The following is a 26,945-nucleotide window of genomic DNA, read 5'->3' on the forward strand; positions in this document are numbered from 1 at the left end:
TTATTATTATTATTATTATTATTATTATTATTATTATTATATTAATATTATTATTATAATAAAAGGCTATATAAAGTTAAAGGATGGGAGAAGTGGGTTTGACCACTCTTTCTGTGTGCTCTTACGGTTCAAGTGGGCTAGTGGAAATTAAGGGCTGGTATTTATTTAATGGACTTCTGGCCAGGATCTTATGTTTTCACTCTATGAATGGAATGAGAGAATTGCACTCATCGGAGGACTTTGTGTTGAGAGTCAAAATTAAGGATCCAAACCTAATCTGGATATAAAAAATAAAATAGGCAGGCAGTTAAAGTAGTTGGCACTCTTGCCTTGGTTTTAGAGCTGAAACTTTCACTGTCTTAATTAATGTGTGTGTATGTTTGTATGTATATGCAAAAGTATTTTATGATTCTATAATCAGTTTAGATTATTGCATTTAAAACCGTATCTCTCCCTGCTTCTTGCTTTGGTTCTTGGTACAGTGGTACATTGGTTTAAGAACAGTAGTCTGGTTTAAGAATGATTTGGTTTACAACCTCTGCCAAACTGGAAATAGTGTCTTGGTTTTCAAACTTTACCTCGGTCTAAGAACAGAATCCGAATGGTGGAAGGACACCGGCAGCGGGAGGCCTCATTAGGGAAAGCACGCCTCAGTTTAAGAACGGTTTTGGTTTAAGAATGGACTTCCGGAACGGATTAAGTTCGTAAACCGAGGTACCGCTGTATTTGGAACCTAAATATTTAGAAATAGCCATTCTATTTTCTACTCAGGCTACACATCTAAATGTACACTTGGAAGGAATGCCCTCTAGTGGTAAAACTGAAGATATTACACTATCAATATGGTCCTGTTTTATTAGAAACACACACACACACGGATAGGCTAAAATGATTGTTCTAAGTGTTTGATTTTAGCTTCTGTTCATGCAAGTTTTGGCTTCTTAAAGTAGAGCTATTCAACCAGGAATCAAAACATTTCCAGAAGGATTTCACGGAGGAAGTAACCATACCGTGTATCCATCCTTTTGGAAATGTTTCATCCCTTACCAATTATCTTCAGCGTCTCAGAAAGATATGCAGGTCACCTGGATAAAAAACAAATGAACCCAAAGGGCCTCATTTTGCAGTTGCCTCTTTAGTGTCCTTGCCAGCCTGGGATTCAAGAGGCCTTAACTAGGGTTGCTATATTTCAAAAAATAAAAACCAGGACACCCCAAAAGCTTTTTTTTTTTTTTTTTAAGGAAAGTTACTGACAAACTCCAAAGTCAGTTTTTCGATTGACTTGCCTAAGCTCCAGGAAAAAGCACCACCTTTCAGATATTTCACCTAGATGTCAATTCTGCCTTTGAAATCCCGGTAATGTCCAGGAAAATCTGGAAAATGTGGGGAAGATCCAGCATTGCAGACTCCCATGCGGCCACCATGGCCACAACTACATCTGTCTACAGCACATATTGTGTGCGTTGGTTGGCACTGCTAAATGTACCCATAACTGTACAGTGTACTAACATCAACATAGCCTGAGATGAATAACTGAAACCATGAAAAATATTGGGGGGTGGGGATTGTGTGAAATAACGAGAATGAAACACTTATCCAATGAATGGATGTTTTGAGGGCAGACTATGGACTGCATGAGTTGGCTTACCTCCAGATCTCACATGCAGAGAGGTTTTGTGTGCATATTCACATTGCCCACAGGGAAAATGCTTTGCTTGGCATGCAGGTTTCATTGCTGGATCATGGCCACAGTATTGCCAGATCTCTTGCTGCCTTGCTGATGAACTAAGAACCGTTTTTCTTCAACAGCCAAATGAATCACTCTATTTTCTATGCTTTAAACCATAATGGGGAAGCATGTGGAACTGCACTTTATCATAGCCCAGACGCTTACAAATTACACAGTCCTTCTTCAATTCAGGGAACACAGCAGCCTTTTCCAAAAATAAAATCCTCAGATGCCAGGCATGAAATTACTCCAAAATTCAGCATTACTTGGATATGCCAATGTCCCTTCTGCAAATGCTGCTCATGCCAAAGCTGGATATTCTCTCTTTTTAAAAGAAACAGTTATGTATTTTGTTACCGAAATAATGAGGAGTACCTGCAACAGAAAGCAAACAGCATTTAAAAAAACCAAAACACATTGATGTCTAATAAATTATTCAGAATATGAATATAGGAATAAATGGAATGTGAAAGATCCCCGTCTTCATTGTTAACTGTAGCTGAAAATGAGTTGTAGTGCAATTACATATTTTGGATCTAAAGAGAGTGTCTAGGGACAAATTATCATTAGTATCTTTTAAAAAAAATGTGCAGTGTAATACTATGTTTACTTTTAAGTAAATCCCACTGAGTTCAATGGGCTCAAGGCTACAATACTAGCCCCACTTGCCTGGAAGTAAGCTCCATTGATTTAAGTAGGACTTACTTCTGAGTTGACATGGAAGGGCTTGCACTGTAAGACTTGTAGAATCTGAATAATAATTATGTGCATTTTCCAAAGTAGCAATTGAATTTCCTCTACTAGATTTTTCATTAAGGGTTTAAAGAGAAAACATCTTTCAAGTTCAGTATTAGTTTCGCAGCTGACTGATCTGCTCATTTAGGATGATGCATTTTCATATTATCTACAAAAGACAAGGAGCATGAGGAAGAAACACAAGCCGCTTGGCAAAATATGGATTAAGAAGGACCTAGTCATATCTGTTCATGGTCAAGGTTAGCTAGCATTCAGTTTACAACAATTTTGAACCATGAGAATCATTGTGATTCTTACCTATGAAAATAAGGCAAGGTTGCTGGATCAGACCAATGTCCCATCTAGTCCAGCATCCTGTTCTCACACTGGCCAGTCAGATGCCTGGGTGAAGCATGTTAGCTGGAAATCAGCCAAATAGCACTCTGCTCACCTGCAATTCCCAGCAACTGGGATGCAGAGGCATCCTAACTCTGACAGTGGAGGTAGAACAGGAGCCATTGATGTTTATCTGTTAATTATTTTTCCTGGGGTTTGTTGGCAAAGTCTGAAGGACCATGATGCAACCTTGCCTGAAGCTAAGCAGATACAGATCTGGTTAGTGTCTGGATCTGAGAAGACTTGGGTCCTATTATCACAGCAGAAAAGTACAATAAATAACTCAGCAGGTTTGGCTTTTGTTGTTGTTGTTTACTTTCTGCTGTTGAGACATTCTAGTTCCACATGCATACGTTCCTTTGAGACCACGGAAACCTCATGACAAAAACAAAATGCGCAGAGGTTTTGCACATTTTTATGGTGAAGTCTCTTTTGCAAATGCATCTAGATTAGGGAGGAGGATAAGCAGCTCTCCCATTTCCCCCAGCTTATTGAAAGCACTCCAAGATGACCACTGAAGAGCATTTTTGAGGTTCATGGGGGACTCAGCCCCTGTGGGAAATGTGCTACTATTTCTCCAGCATGGCAGAGCCACCCTTCAGCATGAATTCTGTCCCAGCAAAAACCAGAAAGTGTCTTGGGAACATAGGAAGCTGCCTTATACTAAGCCAGACCACAGGTGCCATTTCTATTGTCTTTTTGGTGCCTACTGAAGACTTTCATCTTCCAACAAGCCTTTCAAAGCAGAGATCTTTCTCGGTCTGCATCTGCACTGGAAATCCTTTGTGTGTTTGCTGCCCTGAACTGCTTTGGGAGGAAGGGCTGCATATCGATTTAATAAGTAAACAATCTAGCTCAGTATCTCCCACACTGACCCAGCCCCACCTGGAGACACAAGGGATTGAACCTGAGACCTTTTTGCATGCAAAACATGTGCTCTGTTCCAGACCTATGGCCCGTCCTCGGTTTCTGGCACCTTAAAGACTAACCAATTCATTGTGGCGTAAGCTTCCCTAGACCACAGCCGGTTCCATCAGATGCGTGAAATGTAATCTAAAACAGCCCGCAGGCTTGAAGGCGCCAATCAGCCTCTTCGCGGCTCTTGTGGCTCTCCATTTCAGCACCAGAGACCCCTGGACAGCGCCTTCAGTTCCAGGCAGAAGCAACGACTCAGGCAAGGCAAGGCTGCGCTCCGGCACTTAGAGATGGAGGCGCTGCAGTCATGCAGCGCTCAGAAAGAGGCGCTGTTTTCGTGACGGGGCTGCTCAGATCCTAGGCAGTCAAAGGTGACTTCGTGGCAGGCCGATCGTAACCTTGCAGCGGAAGAAAGGACAGAGCCACAAGCCCGTTGTGAGGCTCGGGAGAAGAGGTGGGGGGTGGGGAGTGAGCATGGGGGCTGCAGGCTCGCCGCTCAGATTTCCGAGCCCTCGAGGAGAGGCTGGTTCCTTCCAAGGTGTCACGACATCCTAGCCTCCGCCCGCGGAAAGGAGCTGGCCAGGGTCCCCGAACTAACGTGGCGTCTCCGGGGAAGGAGCAGAGAGCCAGAAGGATCACCCTGAGCGACGGGAATAAAGCAATGTTGCACGGTTCTACCGCTTGAGTCATGCGCCAGAATGGTGAGTAGCGACTGTTTGTCTCCCCCACCGACCCCCAACGATCTTCCACGGGTGGTTTTTGTTTTGAAAGTTAACAGAGGGATCCGGGATCCGGAGGAGATGCCGATGACTTTGTGTCAAATCGATTTTAGAAAAGGCCTCCTCTGAGCAGTGGGAATCTGGGAGGGAAGTTGGGGGGGGGGGGCGTTGCTGCCAGTTTAGCTCTGTTTTGCTTTTCCCGGAGAGAAAGAAAAGCAAGGGATCCTAAGCTACTTTGCTCCGGAGCAGTCCTAGTAACTTTGGAGCAAGGGCGCTGAGGACCCTGCTAAAGTCTTGCCAAGACCATCTTGGCAGAAGCCAGCGCCACGAGCAGGGCGACCACGTTCACTCGACGCCCGTCAGTCAAGTGGCTGGAGGACCAGCATCAATAGATTCTGGAGATGGCAACCTGTAGCTGTCCCCTCCCTCCTCGCGTCAGTGGCCGACCCAGCCTCCAATGAAGTCCGAGGAACTGTGGCTGATGTCAATAGGGGGCGTCTGGCCGCACATCGGTCTGGATTCAGGAGGTAGTAAATAAAATATCCCGAAGCGCACAAGCGTCTGCTCGCGCCAAGTAAAAGTCAAGAAAAGAGTATTACGCACATTCTCATTTTAAAAAAACAACAAACAACAAAAACGGACAAGCCCAGTTGCCCCTGATTTGTTGTGGTGCGCTAGGACAGCGCTTGGTTTTGGCAATTCAGTTAGCGGCTTGGAGACGCATCAGCGCCGCTGGGCAGAGAGGCGCTGCGGTTACTAAGACCGCCAGCCTATCAAGACGCGCTTATCTCTAAGCTTGGTGGGATTCGGGGCTGATTCAATTCTGCTTCACACCTCAGAGCGTTTGATGCCTTCTCCTATTTATGGATCCTGGAGGCACGCAGAAGGAGGCAAGAGAGAAAGGCTCCCTGTGCAGCAAACTTGTAAAGGGTGGGGATTGTGGAGGACATTCGTTTTTTAAGGAGCTCAGAGGGCGTCCAGAAGAAAAGTGCTTATTGATGAACTGGGGGAATAGGAAACTAAGAGGAGCGGGTGGGCAAGAGCTCACCGTAATTGTACTGACCCAAACAGGTCATTTTGATCAGGCACTTCTTCTGGGGATGCGCATATTCTGAATTACTAATCTGCACGACTATTACTGGACATCTAAAGTAGAGTCTTTTCTCATATGCTTTGTAACAGTACCAAAAAATCAAGCAGACATACAGAGAAAGCTATGCAGAGAGTGTGCCCCTGAATCAGGAAAATGGCAAATTCTTCCCTGACTTTTAAGGGAAGGGTGTGTTTGTTTCCTTTGCTCCTGTTTCTTTTTTTATGATAAATTTTTATTAATATTACACATATATACATATAAACATATACAAAATCCATTACATAACTTACACATATTATATCCACTCCACAAATCATAAGTATAATACACAGTTGTTTTAGGCTCTGCCGAGCCTTGGACTTCCCTCCACTCCTTTGGTAAGTATCAGATAAATTCTATGGTCACGTATTTTATCTCTTTTACATAGTAACCCCTTACTGTTAGAGTTATTTCAACCCTGCCAGTGTCATCTGAAATTTAGTTCCAATATAGATCCAATATTTATTCCAATTATCATGAAATTTCTGTTCATCATGATCCCTTAGTCTTCCTGTTATTCTAGCGAGCTCGGCATAATTTGTCACTTTAACCTGCCAATCACTTATATTGGGTATAACCTCCGTTTTCCAATTTTGTGCTAACATGGTTCTTGCGGCTGTTGTTGCATATAGGAATAATGTCTTATCTTCTTTTTTAATTTCTTTACCCGTCATTCCTAGCAGAAAAGCTTCGGTTTTTTTGGGAAAAGTGTATTTAAAGATTTTTTTAAGTTCGTTATAGATCAATTCCCAAAAGCCTTTCACTTTGCTACATGACCACCACATATGGTAGAAGTCACCTTCTACTTCTCCGCATTTCCAACATCTTTTGTTCTTCAACCTATAAATCTTAGCCAGTTTTGCTCCTGTTTCTGTGCTTCTGCCCGGTAAGGATGTTGAATAGCAAGAACATAGGAAACTGGTCCATCTAGCTCAGTACTGTCAGGCTGACATGGTCGCCTCAATATGTTGTTGGACTCATCAACCACAGTCATAGAATCATAGAATGGTGGAGTTGGAAAGGACCACAAGGGTCATCTCGTTCAACCCCCTGAAATTCAGGAATCTTTTGCCCATTGTGGGACTTGAACTCACAACCCTGAGATTAAGAGTCTCATGCTCTACCAACTGATCTATCCAAGTCTGTCATGTAGACTATAATGTTACGTTTTTAAAATTCTGAATTACAGCAAAATAAGCCTGAAGACACTAATAGTAAACTTCATTATCTGGCCGATTCTGTATTCGATGCGTATTTGTTTTGTAAAAGCAAGCCAAAGTTTCATGTAATAAATATAAATGTAAATATCATCCAATGTGATGCAAATGTAGCTTTTTAAAAGAGAATCTTCTATTTCCCCATTTTCATGCATTTGCTTTTGCAGTATGGCTTCATCAATACATGCCTGAAGTCTTTGGTGGTTGAAAAATATGGTGAAGAAGTATGGGAGAAATTAAGGTAATTTATACCTGGAGGAATTATTCATAGACTTTGACAAGTCATACACGTTGACAAGTGCTTCGCTGTATGCCCACCAACACATCATAGTCTTAGACATAAGCCTAGTGAATAACAGGAGCATATGGAGTTTGTCCTACTGAGGTGGATCATTTGGTCTGTCTGTCGATCCCAGTATTGTCTACCCCAACCTTTGCCAACCCTACTGCATGCCAGATGTTTTGGGTTACAACTCTCATCAGTCTCAGCCAGTGTGGCCATGCTGATGGGAGTTGTAGATCTATCGTAATCATCTAGAGAGGGCACCATGTTTGCAAAGCCTAGTACACTCTGCCAACAGAATTCAGAGCCCTGGGATTGGGGTGGGTGGAGGGAATTGATACCATGGCAGCATTTTGCAAAGACACAACATTACTCAGTCAGGAAAGGAATATTGTTGCATGCCACCCCAATCTCTGGGTGGTGTGAGATTCTAAGGGTCCCAAGTGCTTACCGAGGGTTTGTGTTTTCTTCAGAATGAGGGACAGCAGACACTGTGGTGTCTTCATGATGTATGGTTTATTTACACATATATACAACCTGAGCCCACAATGGAGAGATTCACAGCAATTAACACCCCAAGAGGTTTTTGCTTTCCCCCAAAGACACAGCCTTGGATTGAAGCAGAAATCAAGCACCTCTTTCTCTCTCTCAGCCTTCCACCTGCTTTCATCTCTTGCCTTTGTATTTCTAACTACCAGCTCAGGGAGGGGGCCCACCCATTTGTTCTCTGGCACCAAGCCACTTCCTTTGTTCCCTCAATGGCTCTTCACCTCACCAGGAAGCTAGCCTGGCTATTCCAGGAACTAGAAGAGGGCCAAGGCAACCTAATCCCCACAACTCATAGCAATATGAATGGCTTTCAGAGCAGAGAGACTGAATACAGGGACTACCCATTAGATTAAATCTATAGAATTGTAGCACCCCAAAGGAGAGTAAAAGCACATACATGCCTAACATCTGGAAGCACAAGACTCTCATAATGACTCAGCATTTGTCCCCCGCCCCTGAAGAAAATGCCTTTAGCCAAAGAATATTTAAGTGAAAGTAGAAGGAATACCATATTGCAGGAGAATGATTTCCCTGCTCTGAGGATAACCTGAAACAATTACTGAAACAAAGGCAAGAGATTGCCTCATCACATAATGCTACTCTCCTCTAATTGCTTTATTTGTTATGCAAAATGATATAGAATGGCATGTGGTTGGGTGAACATTTTTGTGACAGAGCAGCGGCTGAAAACTCATCATACTGGAATGAAGCCACATCAAATTTTGCAAGTATTACAGCAGGCATCCTTAGGAAGGGTTATTAACTCTAACTGAAAGCATTATATTCTCCCTCCCTCCCTCTGGACATATTCTCTTGACTGCTATGGGCTTATTCAAGGCCCACATTTTAGGAGCATAGGAATCTGCCTTATACTGAGCCACTCCGCCAGCCCATCAAGTTCAGCATTATCTATGGGCGTGCTGAGACCCTGGGATTATTGCATTAGTTTCCTTGGTTATAATGCTAGTGCAACTCTCCTGGTTCCCTGGTTTCTAACATGCCTTTTACATTGCATTACCTGTTGTGGTATGGAACTGTGGCTTTCTGTTAGATAATAATAATAATAATAATAATAATAATAATAATAATAATAATTTATTTATATTCCGCCCATCTGGCTAGGTTTCCCCAGCCACTCTGGGTGGTTTCCAACACAATATCAAAATACAGTAATGCATCAAACATTAAAAGCTTCCCTAAACTGGGCTGCCTTCAGATGTCATCTAAAAGTCTGGTAGTTGTTGTTCTTTTTGACATCTGGATCTACTGAGGTCCAGCTCTGAGAGTTCTGCAGTTCCCTCACTGGGAGAAGTGAGGTTACAGGGAACCAGGCAGAGGGCCTTTTCAGTAGTGGCACCTGCCCTGTGAAACATCCTCTCATCAGATGTCAAGGAAATAAACAACTCTCTGACTGAAGGCAGCCCTGTTTACGGAAGTTTTAATGTTTGATGTTTTATTGTGTTTTTAATATTCTGTTGGGAGCCACCCAGAGTGGCTGGAGAAACCCAGCCAGATGGGTGGCATATAAATATTATTGTTGTTGTTGTTGTTGCTGCTGCTGTTGTTGTTATTATACAGCTATCCCACAGTAAATTGCATTTGTACCAGGGACCATGGCATGACACAACAGCAGGTGTCATAGGACATGTCACTACCCTTTATGTGCTTCTGTGTGCTTCTGTTCCCTTATGATTACCTCATGAAAATGGTGGGAAAGAGCTATACCAGCAGGGCAGAATGTCTCATTTCACTGCTTGAAGCAAAACAGGAAGTGCTGCTGTTGTTGCCACATGCCTTCTACTGATGCTGCCAACTGTTCTGCTGACACCATGCACCTTTTCTCATCTGCTGTGGGCAGAGAAGCTGCACAGCCATCAGGGCCAATTTTCGATGAGATCTCAACCAAATAGATGTAATTGTGCCCAAAATTGGCATCGGAGGCAGCGGTGCTTCTCTGCCGATGGTAGAGGTGGCGGGCAGGTGGGACACCCGTGAGTGTGCTGCCGGAGGGCTTTGGCTCCCTGAAGCAATGGCCTCATCCTCTCTAATGACTGAGCCAGCTCTGGAACTATATGCCAGAATACTGCCCAAAATTTCATCACATGGCTTGATCCTAAGAGGGTCCAGTAGTGGCAGGCCAGCTGACTGAATGAGAGACTGAACCCTAAAAATGTTATTAAAATGCCAGCCAATATTTATTTCTATTACAGAGTCCAAACTGGAGTACAGGATACCTTTTTGACTTTTGAAGTTTACAGAGATGAAATCACAATGCAGCTGATTGATAATGCATGCAAAATGCTAGGTACGTATGGCTTGGAAAGTAATGCAGCTCTGTCTGCACCACTCCACCAGCAGACCCTCCAAGTGTCCTTATTTTCCAGGGATATCCCTGATTTAGAGAAGCCATCCTGGTTTCTGATTTGATCTCACTTTTCCTTAGGATGTCCCTGTTTTCATTGCAGAAATGTTGGACTTATCCAACCCCCGAGCCATCTGAAGGTGGCAATCCTGTATAGGGATTTTTTTAAAAAAATGTTTAATGTTTTCTTATGCTTTTATATATGTTGGAAGCTGCCCAGAGTGGCTGGGGCAACCCAGTAAGATGTGTGGGGTATATAATATCATTATGGAACAGCATGTCCCCATTTTCATTAAAGAAGTATTGGAGGGTCTGCATCAGCCACCACTGTAAAGCACATTTAAAGCACATGACTTTCCCCAAGGAATCCTGGGAACTGTAGTTGGTTAAGGGTGCTGGGAATTGTAGCTCTGTGAGGGATAAACTACAGTTCTTGGTGTTCTTTCGGGAAAGTCATGTGCTTTAAATGTGTGCTGCATACACAGCCCTAGTTAAACTGGGTTCTTGATCCTATAATATTAATTAATAGACAATTATTTTCCCAGATGTTCCCCCCGATATGGTCCTGAAGCAGTTTGGAGAATATTTCTTTGAATTCTGCAAGCGATCAGGTTATGACCATATGCTGCGGACTCTGGGAGGGAACCTCTATGAATTTATAGAGAATCTGGATGCATTGCACAGCTACCTAAGTCTGTCTTACCAGGTAAGTGGAAATAACTTTTGTGGTTCTACATACACAGCACATGTTCACAGCAGCATAATGTGAGATATGTCTATGATTATTATACATACTCTCACTGATTAGTTACTTTGGGTGTATTGACCTTGGGCTGGAAATATTTAGCTGCTGTTTGATTGCCTTTCTCCATTGCATATGGAGCATAGGTGCTTGAGTCCAGTCAGAGTTTTTTTGCGGGGGGGGGGGGGGAAGAATCCAGAGAGATGTAACATTAATTCATGGAATGCCCCCTACCTCTTAGAACTTTGGACAACAACTTGTTTTTCTATATTTGTTCAATAGTGAGCTTAATTTCGGCCACACCTTGATTGTAATTTGGTAGAACCACCACCACAGCCCAGATCATGTGCTTAATTTGGTGCCCAGGAAGGTTGCCCATTTGCTTCAGGGCAATATTGAAAAATAAGCTGAAATATGAGATGTGTGATTATTAAGAACTCTGGGTGTTTTTCAGGAAATGAACGCTCCTTCATTTAGGGTGGAAAAGAATGAAGATGGGTCGATGCATTTGCATTATTACTCAGACAGGCGAGGCTTGTGCCATATTGTTCCAGGTATGTAGTTTCCTCTGGAATGGATTTTGAAAGGTGGGATAGTCAGCTATTGGATTAATGTCTTCTGAATGTCCTGCACACTGTGTTTTTCTCTTTACAGACCTCTTCCAAACCCTCCATTCGCTATAAACTAGCAATTGTCCCAGTGGTGTGATGTCGTGCTGATTCCTGCCATCATTCTTATTATATATTTATTTAGAGAATAATAGCTTTGTAACAAAGACTGGCCCTCTATGCACTGACTGAAAAACAAACAAACAAACAGGAAAAAGGACTTAGTTAAAATGTCATAAATTTACGGTTGCCATATTTCAAGATGTAAAATTCACCCCAAAGAGGCAAAGAGTGATACTCAAATACACACTTTCTGGTTCTGCTGGCAAAAATCTGGACATTTGTCAATTTTTCAAAATTCCACATGGATGCTACTATCACTGTTTGAATCCCAGACATACCTGGGAAATTCCTGACATATGACAACCCTAATAAATTGCTATGGTGAGTCAAATGTTTAATTTGAAATCAATCTGGATTTGAGTTTCTTGGTGTCTCTGGTAACCTTTCTTTTACATCATGGCTGTTGGCTGGTATAATGGATGTATGATCTGTATTTTTTTATTGGTACTGTTCCTGTTTTCATGGCCTTTGGCTAGAAAATAAACTTACGTTGTATCATCTATTGGGCTGCCTTTGAAGACTTCTTGGACACTATAATTTGTCCATAATACAGCAGCTAGGCTGGTTGGTGAGGATTGTGCTATCATAATGTGTTGAAGCAGGAACCCCTGATGAGCTTTGTGGCACATGGGTGATCCAGACATGGGGGGAAATGCTGCAAACAAGTGTCTGCTAAAAGCAAAAGCAACGTCTCTAAGCTTAGTATTAGTTTAGGGTGATGTGATGGAGGAAAGGAAAGAAAAAGGCAGAGTAGGGAGTAGGTGCAGAGGAAGATTTTTGCTCTCACTGACAAATCCAGTTTGCAATCAGAGGGATTTTTAAAAATTTATCTAGAAAGTAAATCCCTCCCCCCCTCTCACTCCAGAAACACTTTAAAAGTATGTAGCACCTGAGCCCCTGGACCCATTTACTTGTAATTTAGCAGATTTTATCCAATCTTTATGGGCTACAATACCTGCAAATTTCATGCACTTCTGTTAACAGAGGGGGAAAGTTATAGCCATTCAACAAATTCCCAGTTTGTGAATGGAGGCAAGAGAATGAATCAGACTCGAACCCCCAAGCATCAAACTGGCATCCAGAACAAATCACTGCATATCCCCAATAACATCTAGTTTTTTTTTCCTTTTGCTTCAGGAATCATTGGTGCAGCAGCTTTGGATTTTTTCAACATTGAAATTTCCATGGAAATAGTCAATCAGTCAGAAGAAGAAGAAAGAACAGGGAAAAAGGAACACATTGTATTTCTTGTGACACAAAAACCTGTATTTTCATACAGAAGGCGAAATAAGTTCTCTTCCTCTTCACCGTTTCTTTCAAGTTCTGGAACACTGGTGGAAAAACAGCTGAATAAAGAGGTACTGTGATATTCATTTTTGTATGGAGTCACGTATGTACTGGCAGGAAGACCTATATATAAAATATATAGTATCGAAGCAGTTTTAAAGTAATAGGTTGTCATCTTCTTCTACATCATCATCATCATCATCATCATTGAAATTACTATTACTATTAGTATTGCTACTATTATTATTGTTGAAAAAAGAAAACAGGTGTCAATATAAGACACTTCATTTTCAGAATCCAGGCATATGCTCAAAACTCTGGATATTTGCTTCCAAAGAGTTCGAAACAGTGAAGGATACTGGAAGATATCCCAAGCGCATTCCAATTCAAGAGTAGGAAGAAATTTAACTTGCTTGTGCCTTCCATTATTACATTAATTATTTTGCTGATGCAAAGACCTTGTACACTTCTCACTTTTAAAATTTTAACAGTTTGGCAATTGTTTTGGGTTCATTCCACAGGACACTGAAAGAGCCACGAACAAGAACAGGGATAAAGCCAGCCCGCCTTCGACATGCCCTGTCAAGAAAAGTCACTGGGAAACAATTAAAGGAATTGTGACAATAGGAAAAGGTAAAAGTGTAACTTTCAAAAAGCATTGAACATCATTCATTAATACTTTCAGTATGGCATTTAAAACCCAGGCTTTTTCATTAAATATTATTAATTTCTATCCCATCTTTCCTCCAAGGAGGTCAAGGTGGTGGACCTTCTTCATTTTACCCTGATAACAATCTTGTGCAGTGGGTTAGGCTGAGAGATGATGAATAGCTCACGGTCCCCCAATGAGCTTCATGTCTGTGTTGGGATTTGAATTCTGTTCTCCAAGGTCCTAGCCCAACACTAACCACTTCACCCTGGTGGCATCCCAGTAAAAACGACCGCGTTGTATTAAGGAAAAACACAAGATAATGGTTATGTTACATGTCATACATTTTTATTTTTGAAAACCCTTCCCAGGTTCTAATTTATAGAACCTGTTCAGCCTGTTCTTCCAATCACATCATATTCATATACATGGAAGGTCCCCGTGTACATTATTATGGAGTTCTTGGAGGAAGACGGAGGGAAATGAATTTATTTATGAATGAGAATTAAATTATCTTGCAGAATCATGCTACCTGAATAATGGTACTGATTCTATCAGGGAATTATGGTAGGACTGAAATTACCACCCCACCCCCCATATTGCAGGACGACTTCTGAAAGGATTTGATCCTGTCTATCCTAAGACCCTTTGCATAGATCCGAAGACATTTTGCAATGGGCTTCCTTTCCACATTGTATTTGATGAAGAGGTGAGTGAAACTAATGATAACTTGTTTCCCTACATATGTGAACCAAACACAGCCATTTTACAACACAATCTTCTGCATAGCAACTCAGAAGAAAATCACAGTGAGTTCAGTGGGACTCGTTCCAAGACAAGTAGGCATAGGATTACAGATTCAATCACCTAATGTAATAAATTGTTTACTGCTACTGCCTACTGTTGACCTAGAAGCTTGTTCGCATGATAAGTTAACCTGAGACATTCTGTTTCATAATATATTAATACCGGGATTAATAACTACCCTTCCAGTAGTTAGCTGCTGAAAATTGCCCAGACGGCAATCAAGCTTCGTCTTATAGCCTACTTTTCACCATTATTCCAGCATGGTCTCAGCAATACTGTTATGTGAGACAATGCAAAATCCACTCCAGCCTTTAAGTAGAGAGGCGTGGGATGGGTGCTGTGAGGATCAGTGTGCTGCCTCTGCCCCCTGTCACTCTTCTGATGGTGTTCCATCAATGGTAGGCCAATCTTCTAAAGCAGGAAGCCTTATGTCCCTTCCCTGCATGCATTCAGGGTTCTAAAATGAACAGCAAAGCTTTCATGTGTACAAGAGGCCCCCTCACTTCAGAAGATCACTCTCCAACTCATGGAGGATGGTCGGAGCAGCAGCAAGGGGTTGGAAATAGTGGACTTCCGTCTCATGCTTCCTTACCTTTGGGATGGGGGACCTTTGGCCCTCTGGATGTTGATGGACTCCAATTCCTACCAGCTCCAGCAAGCCTGGCCAGTGATCATGGACAATGGGAGTTGTATCCCCAACCTTGCTACTGCCCTATCAACCTAGTGATAATGCTACCAGGTGGTTGGCTCTGTGGTGCTACCATTCCATGCTGGCTGTTCTCGTTCTTACTCCAGAGGTAGGATTGCAAGACAATTCTGAGGGGGGTTGACGCTAAAGAGTTGTGATTCTATCTTTTAAGCTTAGAGTGAAGCAAGCCGGAGTCAGCATTCAAAAGATCGTGCCAGGCCTTCAGACACTAGGCATCCACCTCAACCAATACTTCAGTATCGTACGTCCTGAAGTGAAATTCACCATCTCCAGTGTCCAGAAATTTATCAACAGCCAATTTGTTTTCCGGACCAAGAGGGAGATGATGCCAGAATCTTGGAAGCAGCGTCCTATGTTAGAACTGAGAGGTAACTCATTGTCTCCATAAATATCGGGGTCAGGCATGATTAAGGCGACTAGATGAAGAGCTGGCTGCAGGGCTGGGCAACCCTTGAAGAGTGTTAAGGCACTTGCTTCAGGCCGAGTTCTGAGGGGTGGGACACCCACTCCCCACCCACTGTTACTCCCCACTGCCTGTCGCCTGGACAGTAGCAAATATGGGAACACCCTCCCCACAAATCTATTCCCTAACCCTCTCCCCTCCCCTTGAATTCTGAAATTGTGTCTTCATTGTAATAATTGAGACAACTTTTTATATGTTCTGGGTGTTAGGATTCTTTTCCCATGTTGCAGTCATGGGATTGGCTTTATCTCATGACGGTGTATGTTTTCATTCCACATTGTGGGAAGTGACGAAGACAGGATGTTTTTACTACTGTGTTTCCGTGATGTAGGACATTTGTCCTTTGTTCTCTCTTTGCTGTATGATGCTGAAGAGGAAGGAGCTGAGTTACGATGTTCCAGGTATATATATGTTAATAAACGTAGTTTAGCCAAAAAGCTGTGCTACTGAGTCTGAACGCTGACTGCCTATATTCTGCTGATCCTGAAGTGTGCTGATGCCTCTGAGGTATCAGTCGCTGTGATGTTCGAACTGGAGAAAGATTTTGAATCTCCCGACCGACCAGGGGGGAGAGAACATGCCAGTCGCTGTGATGTTCAAACTGGAGAAAGATTTTGAATCTCCCGACCGACCAGGGGGGAGAGAACATGCCAGTTGGGCATGTGTCTCTGCTAGACTCCTACTCATGTGTAGGACCTCCTGACACTGGGTGGAGTAGAAGTCTAGTGAAGGGTTGGAAGTTTAACAATGCAGATATAATCTGGAGGGAAAGAACAGCAACCAAAAACGTAAATAACTAGAATGAATGGCATGCAGGAAATGTACCTGTGATTCTGTATTTTTTTTAATCAGGTCAGATGATTTGGATGGAGTCTGCCCAGTGCATGCTGTACCTTTGCTCCCCTCTCCTGCGCACGCTGCATGAGCTGGAAGAGAGGCACATGCACATCGCCGACATCGCCCCCCATGATGTCACCAGGGATTTGATCCTTCTGAACCAGCAGCGGCTGGCTGAGATGGAGCTGTCCAATCAGCTCGAGAGGAAGAAAGAGGAGCTGCGGATTCTGTCAAAGCATCTCGAGGAGGAGAAGAAAAAGACGGAAGCCCTTCTCTACGCCATGCTCCCAAAGCATGTGGCCAACCAGCTCAAAGAAGGGAAACGAGTCGAGGCAGGTGAATGAGCGTGAGGCAGATAAAACATTTGGGGCCAATGTGCAGGTGCTTAGCTTTTAAGGAAGGCCAAAATGAGAAACTTCAGAGAAAAATTGGTCCAGGCTCCCTTTCCCCCTTATTCGAATGTTGCCATTAGCCATTCATTTTAATGCCAAGGGTTGGAAACTTGGGGTCCTTCACAAATTTGTTGAACTTCAGCTCCAGTCTCCCACCCAGACAGTATGGCTAATAGTCAGGGAAGAAGGTAGTTCATTGGTGTTCCCCAGAGCACCTCCATTGTTTAGAGGGCACATACTTCTAAATATCAGATGCTGGGGAGAAAGAACAAGGGAGGGCTGTTCTTATCAGGTCTTGCTTTGGAAGCTTGTAGGAAGCATCTGGTTCTCCACTATGAAACTAAATGCTGGACCAGATGAACTTTTGATATGATCTAGCAATGCTCTTCTTGTTTTTATATGGATGGAGAGTTAAGCATGTGCTTAACTCTTATAACAAAAAGGACTGAACCACTCTTGGCCTAAATCAGGGTGAGAGTCTGTGACTCTCCAAGTTCTGTTGGACTACAACTCTCAACATCCCAAACCACTGGCCACACTGGCTGGGGCTAATGTGAGAGATGGAGTTCAACAACTTTTGGAGGTCTAGAGGTTCCCCATCCCCAGGCTATATCATATGTATATATAATTTTATAGTTGGCTGTTTGGATCTTTTGCTGTGCAGGTGCATGAATTTTAGCTACATAATTTATTTATTTTTTATTACAAGATCTAGATATCTAGGAATGAATGAATAACTTGAGTATAGGTACAAGTCTTGACCACATTTATTCACTAAACTATCCCCACCCCTAACCTTTGTCCTTTTGGGCTTGCAGGAGAGTTTAAAGAGTGCACCATATTATTCAGCGATGTTGTAACTTTCACCAACATTTGTGCCCAGTGCGAACCTATTCAGATTGTCCTCCTGCTAAATGCGATGTACCTGCGATTTGACAGGCTGACCACAGTGCATGATGTCTACAAGGTCAGTGACAAATGTTCAGCCACAATTTAATGAAAGTGATGTTAGGGGGAAAGATGTCAACAGTGGCGTAGCTTGGATTATCAGCAGCCGGGGCAAGGCAAGTAATTTGCACCCCCTAACCCATGGATTTGCGCCCCCTAACCCGTGGATTTGCGCCCCCTAACCCGTGGATTTCCCTAACCCCCAGATGTTGCGCCCAGTGCGGCCGGCCCCCCCTGCACCCCCACGCTACGCCACTGGATGTCAAGGACCATTTCTACCCCCTCCTCTTCCTCCTCCCCCCTTGGTACCTTGTAATTCCCTGCTCTCTTTGGCTCCACCTTCTCAGCAGCCCCTATAAAAGAAAGGAGAAAAGAGATGGGTAAAATTCTCCTGTCTTATTCCCGATACCTGGGCTCTGATGCCCCCATTCCTTTTGCTTTGCTCTGCCTGAATCCTGTCTAAAGTGTGTGCATCTTCTCCGTCTGCTTACCCTTAATGTGGGGGTGGGGGTGGAAATGTCTTTGCGATGACAATGTGGGCAAGGCTCTCACAACATGCCCACTGCAGCCTGTTGAAAGACATCAGGTGGGCCTGAGGGAGTGGGATGCAAGTAGCAGCAGCAAAATGCACAAAGGAAGTTGAGGAGGAAGTGTGCTGACTAGCACATAGCAGCAAGGGAGAGATAAAAAGCAAAGGTGACCTCTGGCCCCATGAGGTTGTTTGGAAGGAATATGAATTGAGAGTGGGAGAATAGGAAAATGGGGTGCGGGGAGGAGTGGTAGGAGTGGTAGAGATAAAGCAGAAGGTCAGGGTGAGACAGCTGTGAGAGAAACATCTGTGAAAGAAAGGGATGGGGGGGAGGGCAGTAAATCTGAGGTTACAAACTCTGTGGCAAGCCTGAGATGCCAGAGAGAATTTATGAGGACTGCATATAAGAAAGAGGATCCTGTGCTGAGAAGCTACTAGGGGAAACCTGGAGTAAGGAACCATTTTTGGACTCTGAGGTCACCCTGTGTGTTGTTATAGGGAGCAAGAATCCTGACTGTTTTCCTCTGAGGCCCTGGTCCATTCTATGGCCTCTGTGCACTGGCTTATCAGTAGCTGTATCAGAAGAGAGGGTGGCCGTGATTTTAAAAAAACGCCGCGCAAAATCACAAACAGAATGCATTGTAATGCTTTAGTTTCTTGAAGAACAAAAAAAGTTTGCATTATTGTTCAAAACAGCAATGTTACGTGTTAAAATAATTTGAATATCAAAAATGTTAGAATTCCATGCTAACGATATTTCACACTAACCCTCTCTCCCCGAAACCAGATCTTAAAATAATTAGGCAAGTCCTAACTAATATCACAATTCATTCATTGATTTGTAAAAGTATTTATAGTGTTAACACACCACCCCAATCTGAGCGGTGCGAGGTTCCAGGGGTTCCAGGCACTTACCCTGGAATAATAATAAGCTCAGGCAGAGACTATTGGCCTGGCAGGGTTTGTCCGCTTCTTTTTTTAAAGGTGGAAACCATAGGAGATGCCTACATGGTAGTAGGGGGTGTTCCTGTGCCTGTATCCACACATGCTGAACGGGTTGCCAACTTTGCGCTGGGAATGATCATAGCTGCAAAAGACATAAAGAATCCAGTGTCTGGGAATCCTATTCAAGTGAGTAGCTAATAGACACATGCACATTATCTGCTTACTATTTGCAAATGGAGATGACGCAATGTAGGGCCATAATGATCAGCAATCTCAGACTTGATTTGTGCATCATGTGCAGTAAATTGTAGGCTTCTAGGCTGTCATAATAAAAAAAAGCCAGTATGTAAAAGATCCCGTTGGTTGGCTTGACAAGTTTGCTGGGATGACTAAAGACCAACGTCCCAAAGGCCATCAGTTCTTGTCAATTGCAAGATATTTAATGTGCACACAGAGCTCTGAACCCTGCAAGGGTACCATAATTCAGTTCAAGGGAACAGGAAGCTTTGCTCATGCAAAGGGATGAGTGTGTGGAGCTGGCTTGTGCAACACAACACAACAGGGATCCCTGATCATGCAGGAGGGCTAGTCTCTGCACACAGATTTGGACTGGGGGATATATGGCTAAAGGTTCTGTTTTTATATGTGAGATACAAGGGCTAGAAGGACAGGAGACCATGAGCACACACAAATGTCTCTGCAGGATTGGTCTTGAGGCCTGAGATTCCCCCATTCCAGTTATAGAAGTTCCCATTTTGTGTACTCAATAACTCCATTTTCTTTTAAAGGGTTGGGGATGTTGAGCAAGACCTTCCTGGTAGATCGTGTCCTCCTGTGTCAGCTGTAGTAATGTCCTTGCAAGCGTGATCGAGAGAATTGCACTTATTTTCAGACCTTTGAATTCAGGGCTAGAGCTTCAGTTTCTGTCTCTCAGAAAGAACAGCCTGATAGATTTGCTTCCCACCGTGCACCACAATGCTTATGAATAGTATCAATTTTTATGAAGAATTACTATGGCCTGGGTTCAACAGTGCTTACAAGCCATTTTGGCATGGAAGCAGTATATAACATTATTATTATTATTATTATTATTATTATTAAACAGAGTTCATCATAGGGAACTGTGGATTATGGCTTGTGACTGTTTAGTTTGTGTTTAGAACTTATGGATAGATTGTGCTTGAAACGAAACCTGTTGTGGAAGTGATCTTTTCCCCAAAAAACTCTTGCTCAGATCAGAGTTGGGATCCACACAGGGCCTGTCCTTGCTGGAGTTGTTGGAGAAAAAATGCCACGTTATTGCTTGTTTGGAGACACAGTGAATATAGCATCCCGGATGGAGAGCCATGGGGTACCAAGCAAAATTCACCTGAGTGCCAGCGTTCATCAGTGAGTAAGCTCTGAGACAATCCATTAATAGTGCTTTGCACTGAACTCTTGACTTGGCATATGTCTCTGAATATCAGCTGCTGGGGAGCACCCACACCCACCCACCCTTGTGATAGGATAGTGTCTGATTTCTTATTGGAGCTACTTTAAAAGTATTTAGATTTGTTCCCAAATTAGTGGAGTTAATTACCAAATGTTTCCTTCCTACAAAAATACATGTCATTTACATTTTGGCTGTTGAGCTCTACTTTACTGGGGAATGGTGATTTTTGTGGTTGTGGTTTTGAAAATACAAGATAGATGATGGCACGATTTAGAGCACAGAAGTTCCTAAAATGATTTGTTCACAGATGATGGTGACCTAGCTGTATCAACATCATCCAAAAAGAATCCTTAGATTCTGGGTGTAGATTCAACCTTCCACACTCAAGATCCCCTAGGGTTAACGTGAGATCCTTGTTTTGCTGAAAATTGCAGTGGGATCATTTTTAGTGTAGCAATTTGGGTGGTGACATGGAATGTCGTGTTTGTCTGCCCTGGCTGAGATGTACTTTAAATGCATGTTACAAGAGAACAATGTGGAGAAAGGCATTAATGTAGACAAGAAGCCTTATAAGAATCCTTGCTTCTGTGAAGGGATGAATTACTGCAATAAAATGCATGTTTCCACCTGCGCTTTCTGCATTTTAAAGAAAATAGCCATTGACTTTAATTAATTCTGAATGAGTGGATTTTTATTTTTTTTAGATTCTAGTATTTATTTATAGCATCTTACCTGAATGGCCCCCACCAATTTGCACTGAACACTGGGACATAAGCATCATTGTATAAGAACAGTGATATTGCTAAGTGCTGACAAAAGGGCAGGCACAGTTCATGCCATTCAGGACACTGTCATAACACCACTAATATTTCAGGCAGGTGCAGAGCCTGTGCTTGAAGGTGTTGGGCTGTGAGTTCAGAGCCATCATTCTATAGCCATGAGTCAAGCATTTCAATGCATGTCGTTTTATAGGCTTCTGCTAGTTAAATTACCATTGTGTCACCATTCCAGGTCTTTCAATAGAACCTTATCTATGTTGAACTTTCCACATTAGAGGCTGATATAATTATTGTCATTGCGCCATTTTCATAACCCACTGCTTAGATGTGCTGCTTTATTTATGTTTCAGGTGCCTAAAGGACAAGAATTTTGAAATGATGGAAAGGGGAGAAATTGATGTAAAGGGCAAAGGGAAAATGCACACTTACTTCCTGGTCCGAAATACAATGGCAACTGAGGATGAGGTCATGGGAAGACCACCGAGGGATCCTGTTCCCAGCCATGAATCTGCTCAACTGTCTCTCGAGTGCAGCGCTGAAGCATTCCAAAGCACATGTCCACAAGGTAGAGGAAGGAGAACAAATGGACTCCTTTTTATTTCATCATTTTGCTGTTTCTGATGCTCAGGCCATGAGTGCCCTTGCTTATGTTGTCAGCAGGGCATCACCCATCATGCACTTTATCACATACACAGCCCAACAAGATAACAACAAGAATCTGCCCACAGCACAGGAATCAATCTGCAATAATAGCAATCAACACACACACACACCACTCAAACACAAAAACAAATCTCACTACAGCCAGCCAAAGACAACCAATCACACCCTAGGCCACCCCCAACATCTCTCACTACCAAGGAAATGCAACAAGCAAATAGTAAGAGAACCCACATGTGATGCTGACACAAAACCCCACACATACATTAAGTAGAAGAATAGAAGCAGGGCCACCCCACCCCACTCACCATTCCTCCCTCCACCTCTTCCCCCCTTTTCTTCCTAATGTAATGCTAATGTCTCACAACAAATGAAACTGATCTGTAGAAAACGCAGCTTGAAAAAAGAGACATTGCGGGTATTTTTGTAAACTAAGAAATCTTAATAAAAATATATTTGAGAGAGAGAGGGAGAGGGAGGAAGAGAGAGATCAGCAGGCTTGAGGGAACTCCAAAGTTAACAGAAACATAAAATATTTTTTTTTTGATATTGCGAAACAAGGGACTCCAAGGGAAGTGAGCAAGCTAACCATGGAAAGCTGACTGAATTTTGAGGGGTGGGGAACAGAAAACCAGGTGGAAGGCAAAACAACATGGAGTATTGTGTTGGAGGACATGGCTGACTTACTGGAAAAGTTAACAGGAGAAGCCATACTGCAATATTTTGATGCAGGACCCAGCTGTAAAAAATAAATGACACGTACCTATTTCTATTCCTTTTCAGATTCAGATGAGACATCGCTTCCTATCATAGCAATGAAATATGCAGATAGCCCCATAGAAGCACACACCAGCGTCAAAGGAAGAAATGAATCAAGAGCAAAGGACTTCGCAGGTACAGTGGTACCTCGGGTTACATACGCTTCAGGTTACGGACGCTTCAGGTTACAGACTCCGCTAACCCAGAAATAGTACCTCGGGTTAAAAACTTTGCTTCAGGATGAGAACAGAAATCGCACAGTGGCGGTGCAGCAGTAGCGGGAGGCCCCATTAGAGAAGCGGTGCTTCAGGTTAAGAACAGTTTCAGGTTAAGAATGGACCTCCAGAACAAATTAAGTTCTTTACCTGAGGTACCACTGTATTAAGAAGTCAGGCAGAAGTTAGGGTTTGTGGGAATGGGGCTATGATACACCCCACCTCTGGGGTGGGGCAATGGTCCTGAGGGGCTCTATCCTTGGTAGCAGTGACCAAGGCCAGCAGCCAAGCTGCCTGCCCAGCCCTGCCAAGCCGCCTCCCACCCACCCAATGGGTCTCCTCACAGGAAGGCAGGGAGGGAAGAGGTGGAGACAGAGAATGACAACAGAAAGAATGTAATCTGGGGCATGGAGGGGCACCCTGCCACCACCTTCACCATCAAGAGTAGGATGGGTGCCAGAGGGAAGAGGGCAGCAATGTGGGGGGCACAGTGTGATGATTTGCCCTGCCCCCACCCTCCCAGGGACAGTCCTGTCAGGATTCCAATAACTTCAACCTTTGATGGGAGACACAGCAGTCATGTTTGCCTTGTTGCCCTGCACTAAGAAATAACTTGATGTTGATAAATAACTCTATGATTCTATGATACTGACATCATATGATGCACCAGTTTGCATTCACGCTACTGGCTCTCAAATCACAGCACATTCAAGTTAGTGGCTGAGTAGAGGCATAGCAAGGGTAGGTATTCATTTGGGAAGAAGGAAAACAGTCCAACCCACAAACTAACCTATAGCTTCTGGAGATATTTCAAGGCAAGAAGCCTGACTTTTGCTTGTTTTAGCTTTGGGTTTTATGTACATTCTCATGTTACTAGAGAGATGAAGCTCTGTGTTAGAAAATGCATGCAGTATAAAATGATTGAATTATGGTGCAAATGTCTTTTCTTTTCTTTTGTCAAGAATACATGGTCTGGAAAGCCATAGCATGTATTAGATGAAAAAAATGCTCATTCAAACTTTATATCAGTATTTCTATCCAGCAGGTCTTGTGGCCCCTGTGAAATGGGAGGCTGTTTCAGAGTAGCTTTTAAAGAAAATCTCTCAATGTGTTCCAAGCAAAATCTTTGTCCTATAGTACTCAAATATATATTGATGAGGCAAGAAGACACCTAAAAAGGGTTTATTCTCCACAGAGTGGAGTGTAGAGGGGTGTTGGGAGAGGATTCCTTCAACATAACACTGAGATAGCCAACACGGTGCCCACTAGATGTTGTCGCACTACAACTCCCATCATGCTGGCTGGGGGTGATGGGAGTTGGAGTCCAATAACATCTGGAGGGCACTGCATTGGGTATCCCTGATGTAGCACATAGCACTTGGCACTGAAAACAGAGCTTCTCATCGCGGTTCTCTCCATTCTCAGGCTTTAAAATTACCCCAGATTTTCAAGATCATGTTAGACTCAGGCTTGATGCTGTTATTAAGACAGGGCCCGCCATCTTTAAGAGCTCTCATGGAAGGAACATGTCTTTACAGGCAAACCTCGTGATTCAGAGACCAATGTAAGTCTCCATGGTGACCAGCAGTCAAGCAAAGATCCTTATCATCTTACACAAGGCAGAAGCAAGCCAGCAGCAGCGGCTCCGCGGATCAGGAACGTCCGATCCAATTTCTGCAATTTGCTTTAAGAAGCTCCTGAGTTTTAAAGTCGAAGAGTACAAGTGTGTTCTGTAATGTAATGTTTTGCTGTTGCTCTCCTGGAGTCCTGACTTCGCACACAGTAGTAGTACATCAAGTGCACTGATATTGACATATTTTGAAATCACTGGTAGCAATAATGAAGCAAACTCTGGGCATTTCCCTGTTTGCAGTCTTGACTTGTTTTCTGTGTATGAACATGACACATCTTGTTGTGTGAGATTGAAGGGAGTTGTGCTCCAGATGTCCGCGTATTTAAAAGTCTTTGTCACCTTATCCCCAAACTGTGTTTGACTTCCAAAAAAAAAAAAGAAAAAGAAAGTAGAAACATAGGAGGATATAATTGGCATGGCAGTGCATTTAAGCTTTACTAAGGGCTCATCCAGACTTTGCTTTTGTGCTGAGTTTTCTAGGCACAGCTCTGCGCTTTAAAGCTCTGTGCTCAAGCGCCCCCCCCCCAGTGCTTTCCCCACAAAATCCCACTCTTTACCACTGAATCAGAGCAAGTGGCAAATTGCCATTTGTTCCGATTCAGTGCTAAAGTCTTCCTGGGGAAAGTGGTGGAGGAAAACAAAGAGCTCAGACATGGACCAGGAATGGTCCTGTGCCTGGGAAAGCATGGGGCAAAAGGTGAGTGTGGATGACCCCTAAGACAATGGTCAGTGGAAGCTGTTTCACTTAGAATTTAAATTGCCCAATATCCCCTGCCCCTCTTGCTCTCTACACCCACATACACAAACAGTATGATATAGGGATCTGCGTGTTTTCCTTTTAAGGATGAAAGCAGCCCAGAGAAGGATTTGCAGCTGGAAGGAAAGAGTTACATAGCTCCTTTCCCCTCCCCTCAGTCCTGTAAAAGGTAAAGGTAAAGGGACCCCTGACCATTAGGTCCAGTCGTGGCCGACTCTGGGGTTGCAGAGCTCATCTCGCTTTATTGGCTGAGGGAGCCGGCATACAGCTTTCAGGTCATGTGGCCAGCATGACGAAGCCGCTTCTGGCGAACCAGAGCAGCGCACGGAAACATCGTTTACCTTCCCGCCGGAGTGGTACCTATTTATCTACTTGCACTCTGACGTGCTTTCGAACTTCTAGGTTGGCAGGAGCAGGGACCGAGCAATAGGAGCTCACCCTGTTGCGGGGATTCGAACTGCCGACCTTCTGATCGGCAAGTCCTAGGCTCTGTGGTTTAACCCACAGCACCACCCGCGTCCCCTCAGTCCTGTACTAGGCCCTGAAACACCTTCACTAGCATTACATGGAAAAAAAGAGAACAGAATGTATTTTGATTTCACCCACAACTGTTTTATATCTTAGTTTTACCCATGTTAGTAAAAATCAGAAAAGGTTAGCAGCCATGGTTGCCATGCATAGCTCACTGGAAATCGATGGCTGGTTTCCAAGCAAATTCCATATATGCAGATCTGTATGAGTGTCACTGTGAAGGCACCTTCCTGGTGTTTGGTATAGTTTCTACTTGGACAATAAATGTTTTATATGAGACATCAAATTAGCACTCGCTTTTGTGGCATGAAAGGAAGCGCCTATCACTTGCAAAGTGATCTTTTAGTAAGAATGTCATTCTTTGCCAAAGGCCTCGTTATTGTGAAATGTTTCAAGTAGGGAAACCCCAACTCCCTCAACAATTCCTCATAAGCACCATCACCTCTCTGGATCTGGACACCACACCTCTGTTGATTCAGCCCAGAACAACACCAGCCTTTTTTGCTGCTGCATCACACTGTTGACTCATGTTAAGCCTGTGGTCCACCATGACCCCCAGAACCTCATGCATCCCCGGCAAGCCAGATGTTGCCCATCCCATACCTGTGCAGCTGGTCACTCCTGCCCAAGTGCAGAACCTTACATATGTCCCCACTGAAATTCATTTTGTCTGTTCTGGCCCAGCTCTCCAATCTGTCAAGGTCATCCTGAATCCCAGTTCTGTTCTCCACAGCATTAGCCACCCTCCCAGCTTAGTGTCATCTGCAAACGTAATGAGCATCCCCTCAATTCCTTCAACCAGCTAGTTTCTAAAGGTGCTGAACAACAATGGGCCCAAGATCCTGTGGCCCCCCACTTGTCACTTTCTTCCAGAATGATGAGGAACTACCAGTGAGTACTCTTTGGGCTCAGTCTGCCAATCAGATACAAATCCACCTAACAGTTACTGCATCCAACCCATGCCCCACTAGCCTCTCTGCAAGAATATCATGGGGGCCTTACTGAAATCCAGATACACTATGTCCACAGCATTCCCCTGATCCACCAAGCCTGTGATTCCATGAAAAAAAGAAATGTGAGTCATCTGGCATGACTTGCTTTTG

General features: G+C 43.5%; 1 protein-coding gene across 1 annotated transcript; it reads left to right on the plus strand.

Annotated features, from left to right (window-relative positions):
- The first annotated feature begins 3,593 nt into the window (after nucleotides 1-3,593).
- LOC307216697 (guanylate cyclase soluble subunit beta-2-like) lies at nucleotides 3,594-26,121 on the plus strand. The gene is made up of 16 exons (XM_079977189.1): nucleotides 3,594-4,476; nucleotides 7,011-7,084; nucleotides 9,886-9,980; nucleotides 10,583-10,743; nucleotides 11,234-11,333; nucleotides 12,648-12,868; nucleotides 13,319-13,430; nucleotides 14,052-14,155; nucleotides 15,114-15,330; nucleotides 16,278-16,598; nucleotides 17,473-17,621; nucleotides 19,116-19,262; nucleotides 20,311-20,465; nucleotides 21,638-21,852; nucleotides 22,731-22,841; nucleotides 24,460-26,121. The coding sequence occupies exons 1-16, from the start codon at nucleotides 4,474-4,476 to the stop codon at nucleotides 24,609-24,611; spliced, it is 2,337 nt and encodes a 778-aa protein (XP_079833315.1). The 5' UTR covers nucleotides 3,594-4,473; the 3' UTR covers nucleotides 24,612-26,121.
- The last annotated feature ends 824 nt before the right edge of the window (nucleotides 26,122-26,945 follow it).

The sequence above is a fragment of the Podarcis cretensis genome (assembly GCF_951804945.1).
Source record: "Podarcis cretensis genome assembly, chromosome: 5".
Taxonomy (NCBI): Eukaryota; Metazoa; Chordata; class Lepidosauria; order Squamata; family Lacertidae; genus Podarcis; species Podarcis cretensis.

Excerpts from the sequence above, each read along its gene's own strand:
- LOC307216697 (XM_079977189.1), top strand. Across the intron at positions 14,156-15,113 it reads ACATTGTATTTGATGAAGAG|CTTAGAGTGAAGCAAGCCGG; the intron begins GTGAGTGAAACT and ends CTATCTTTTAAG. Across the intron at positions 17,622-19,115 it reads CAGTGCATGATGTCTACAAG|GTGGAAACCATAGGAGATGC; the intron begins GTCAGTGACAAA and ends CTTTTTTTAAAG.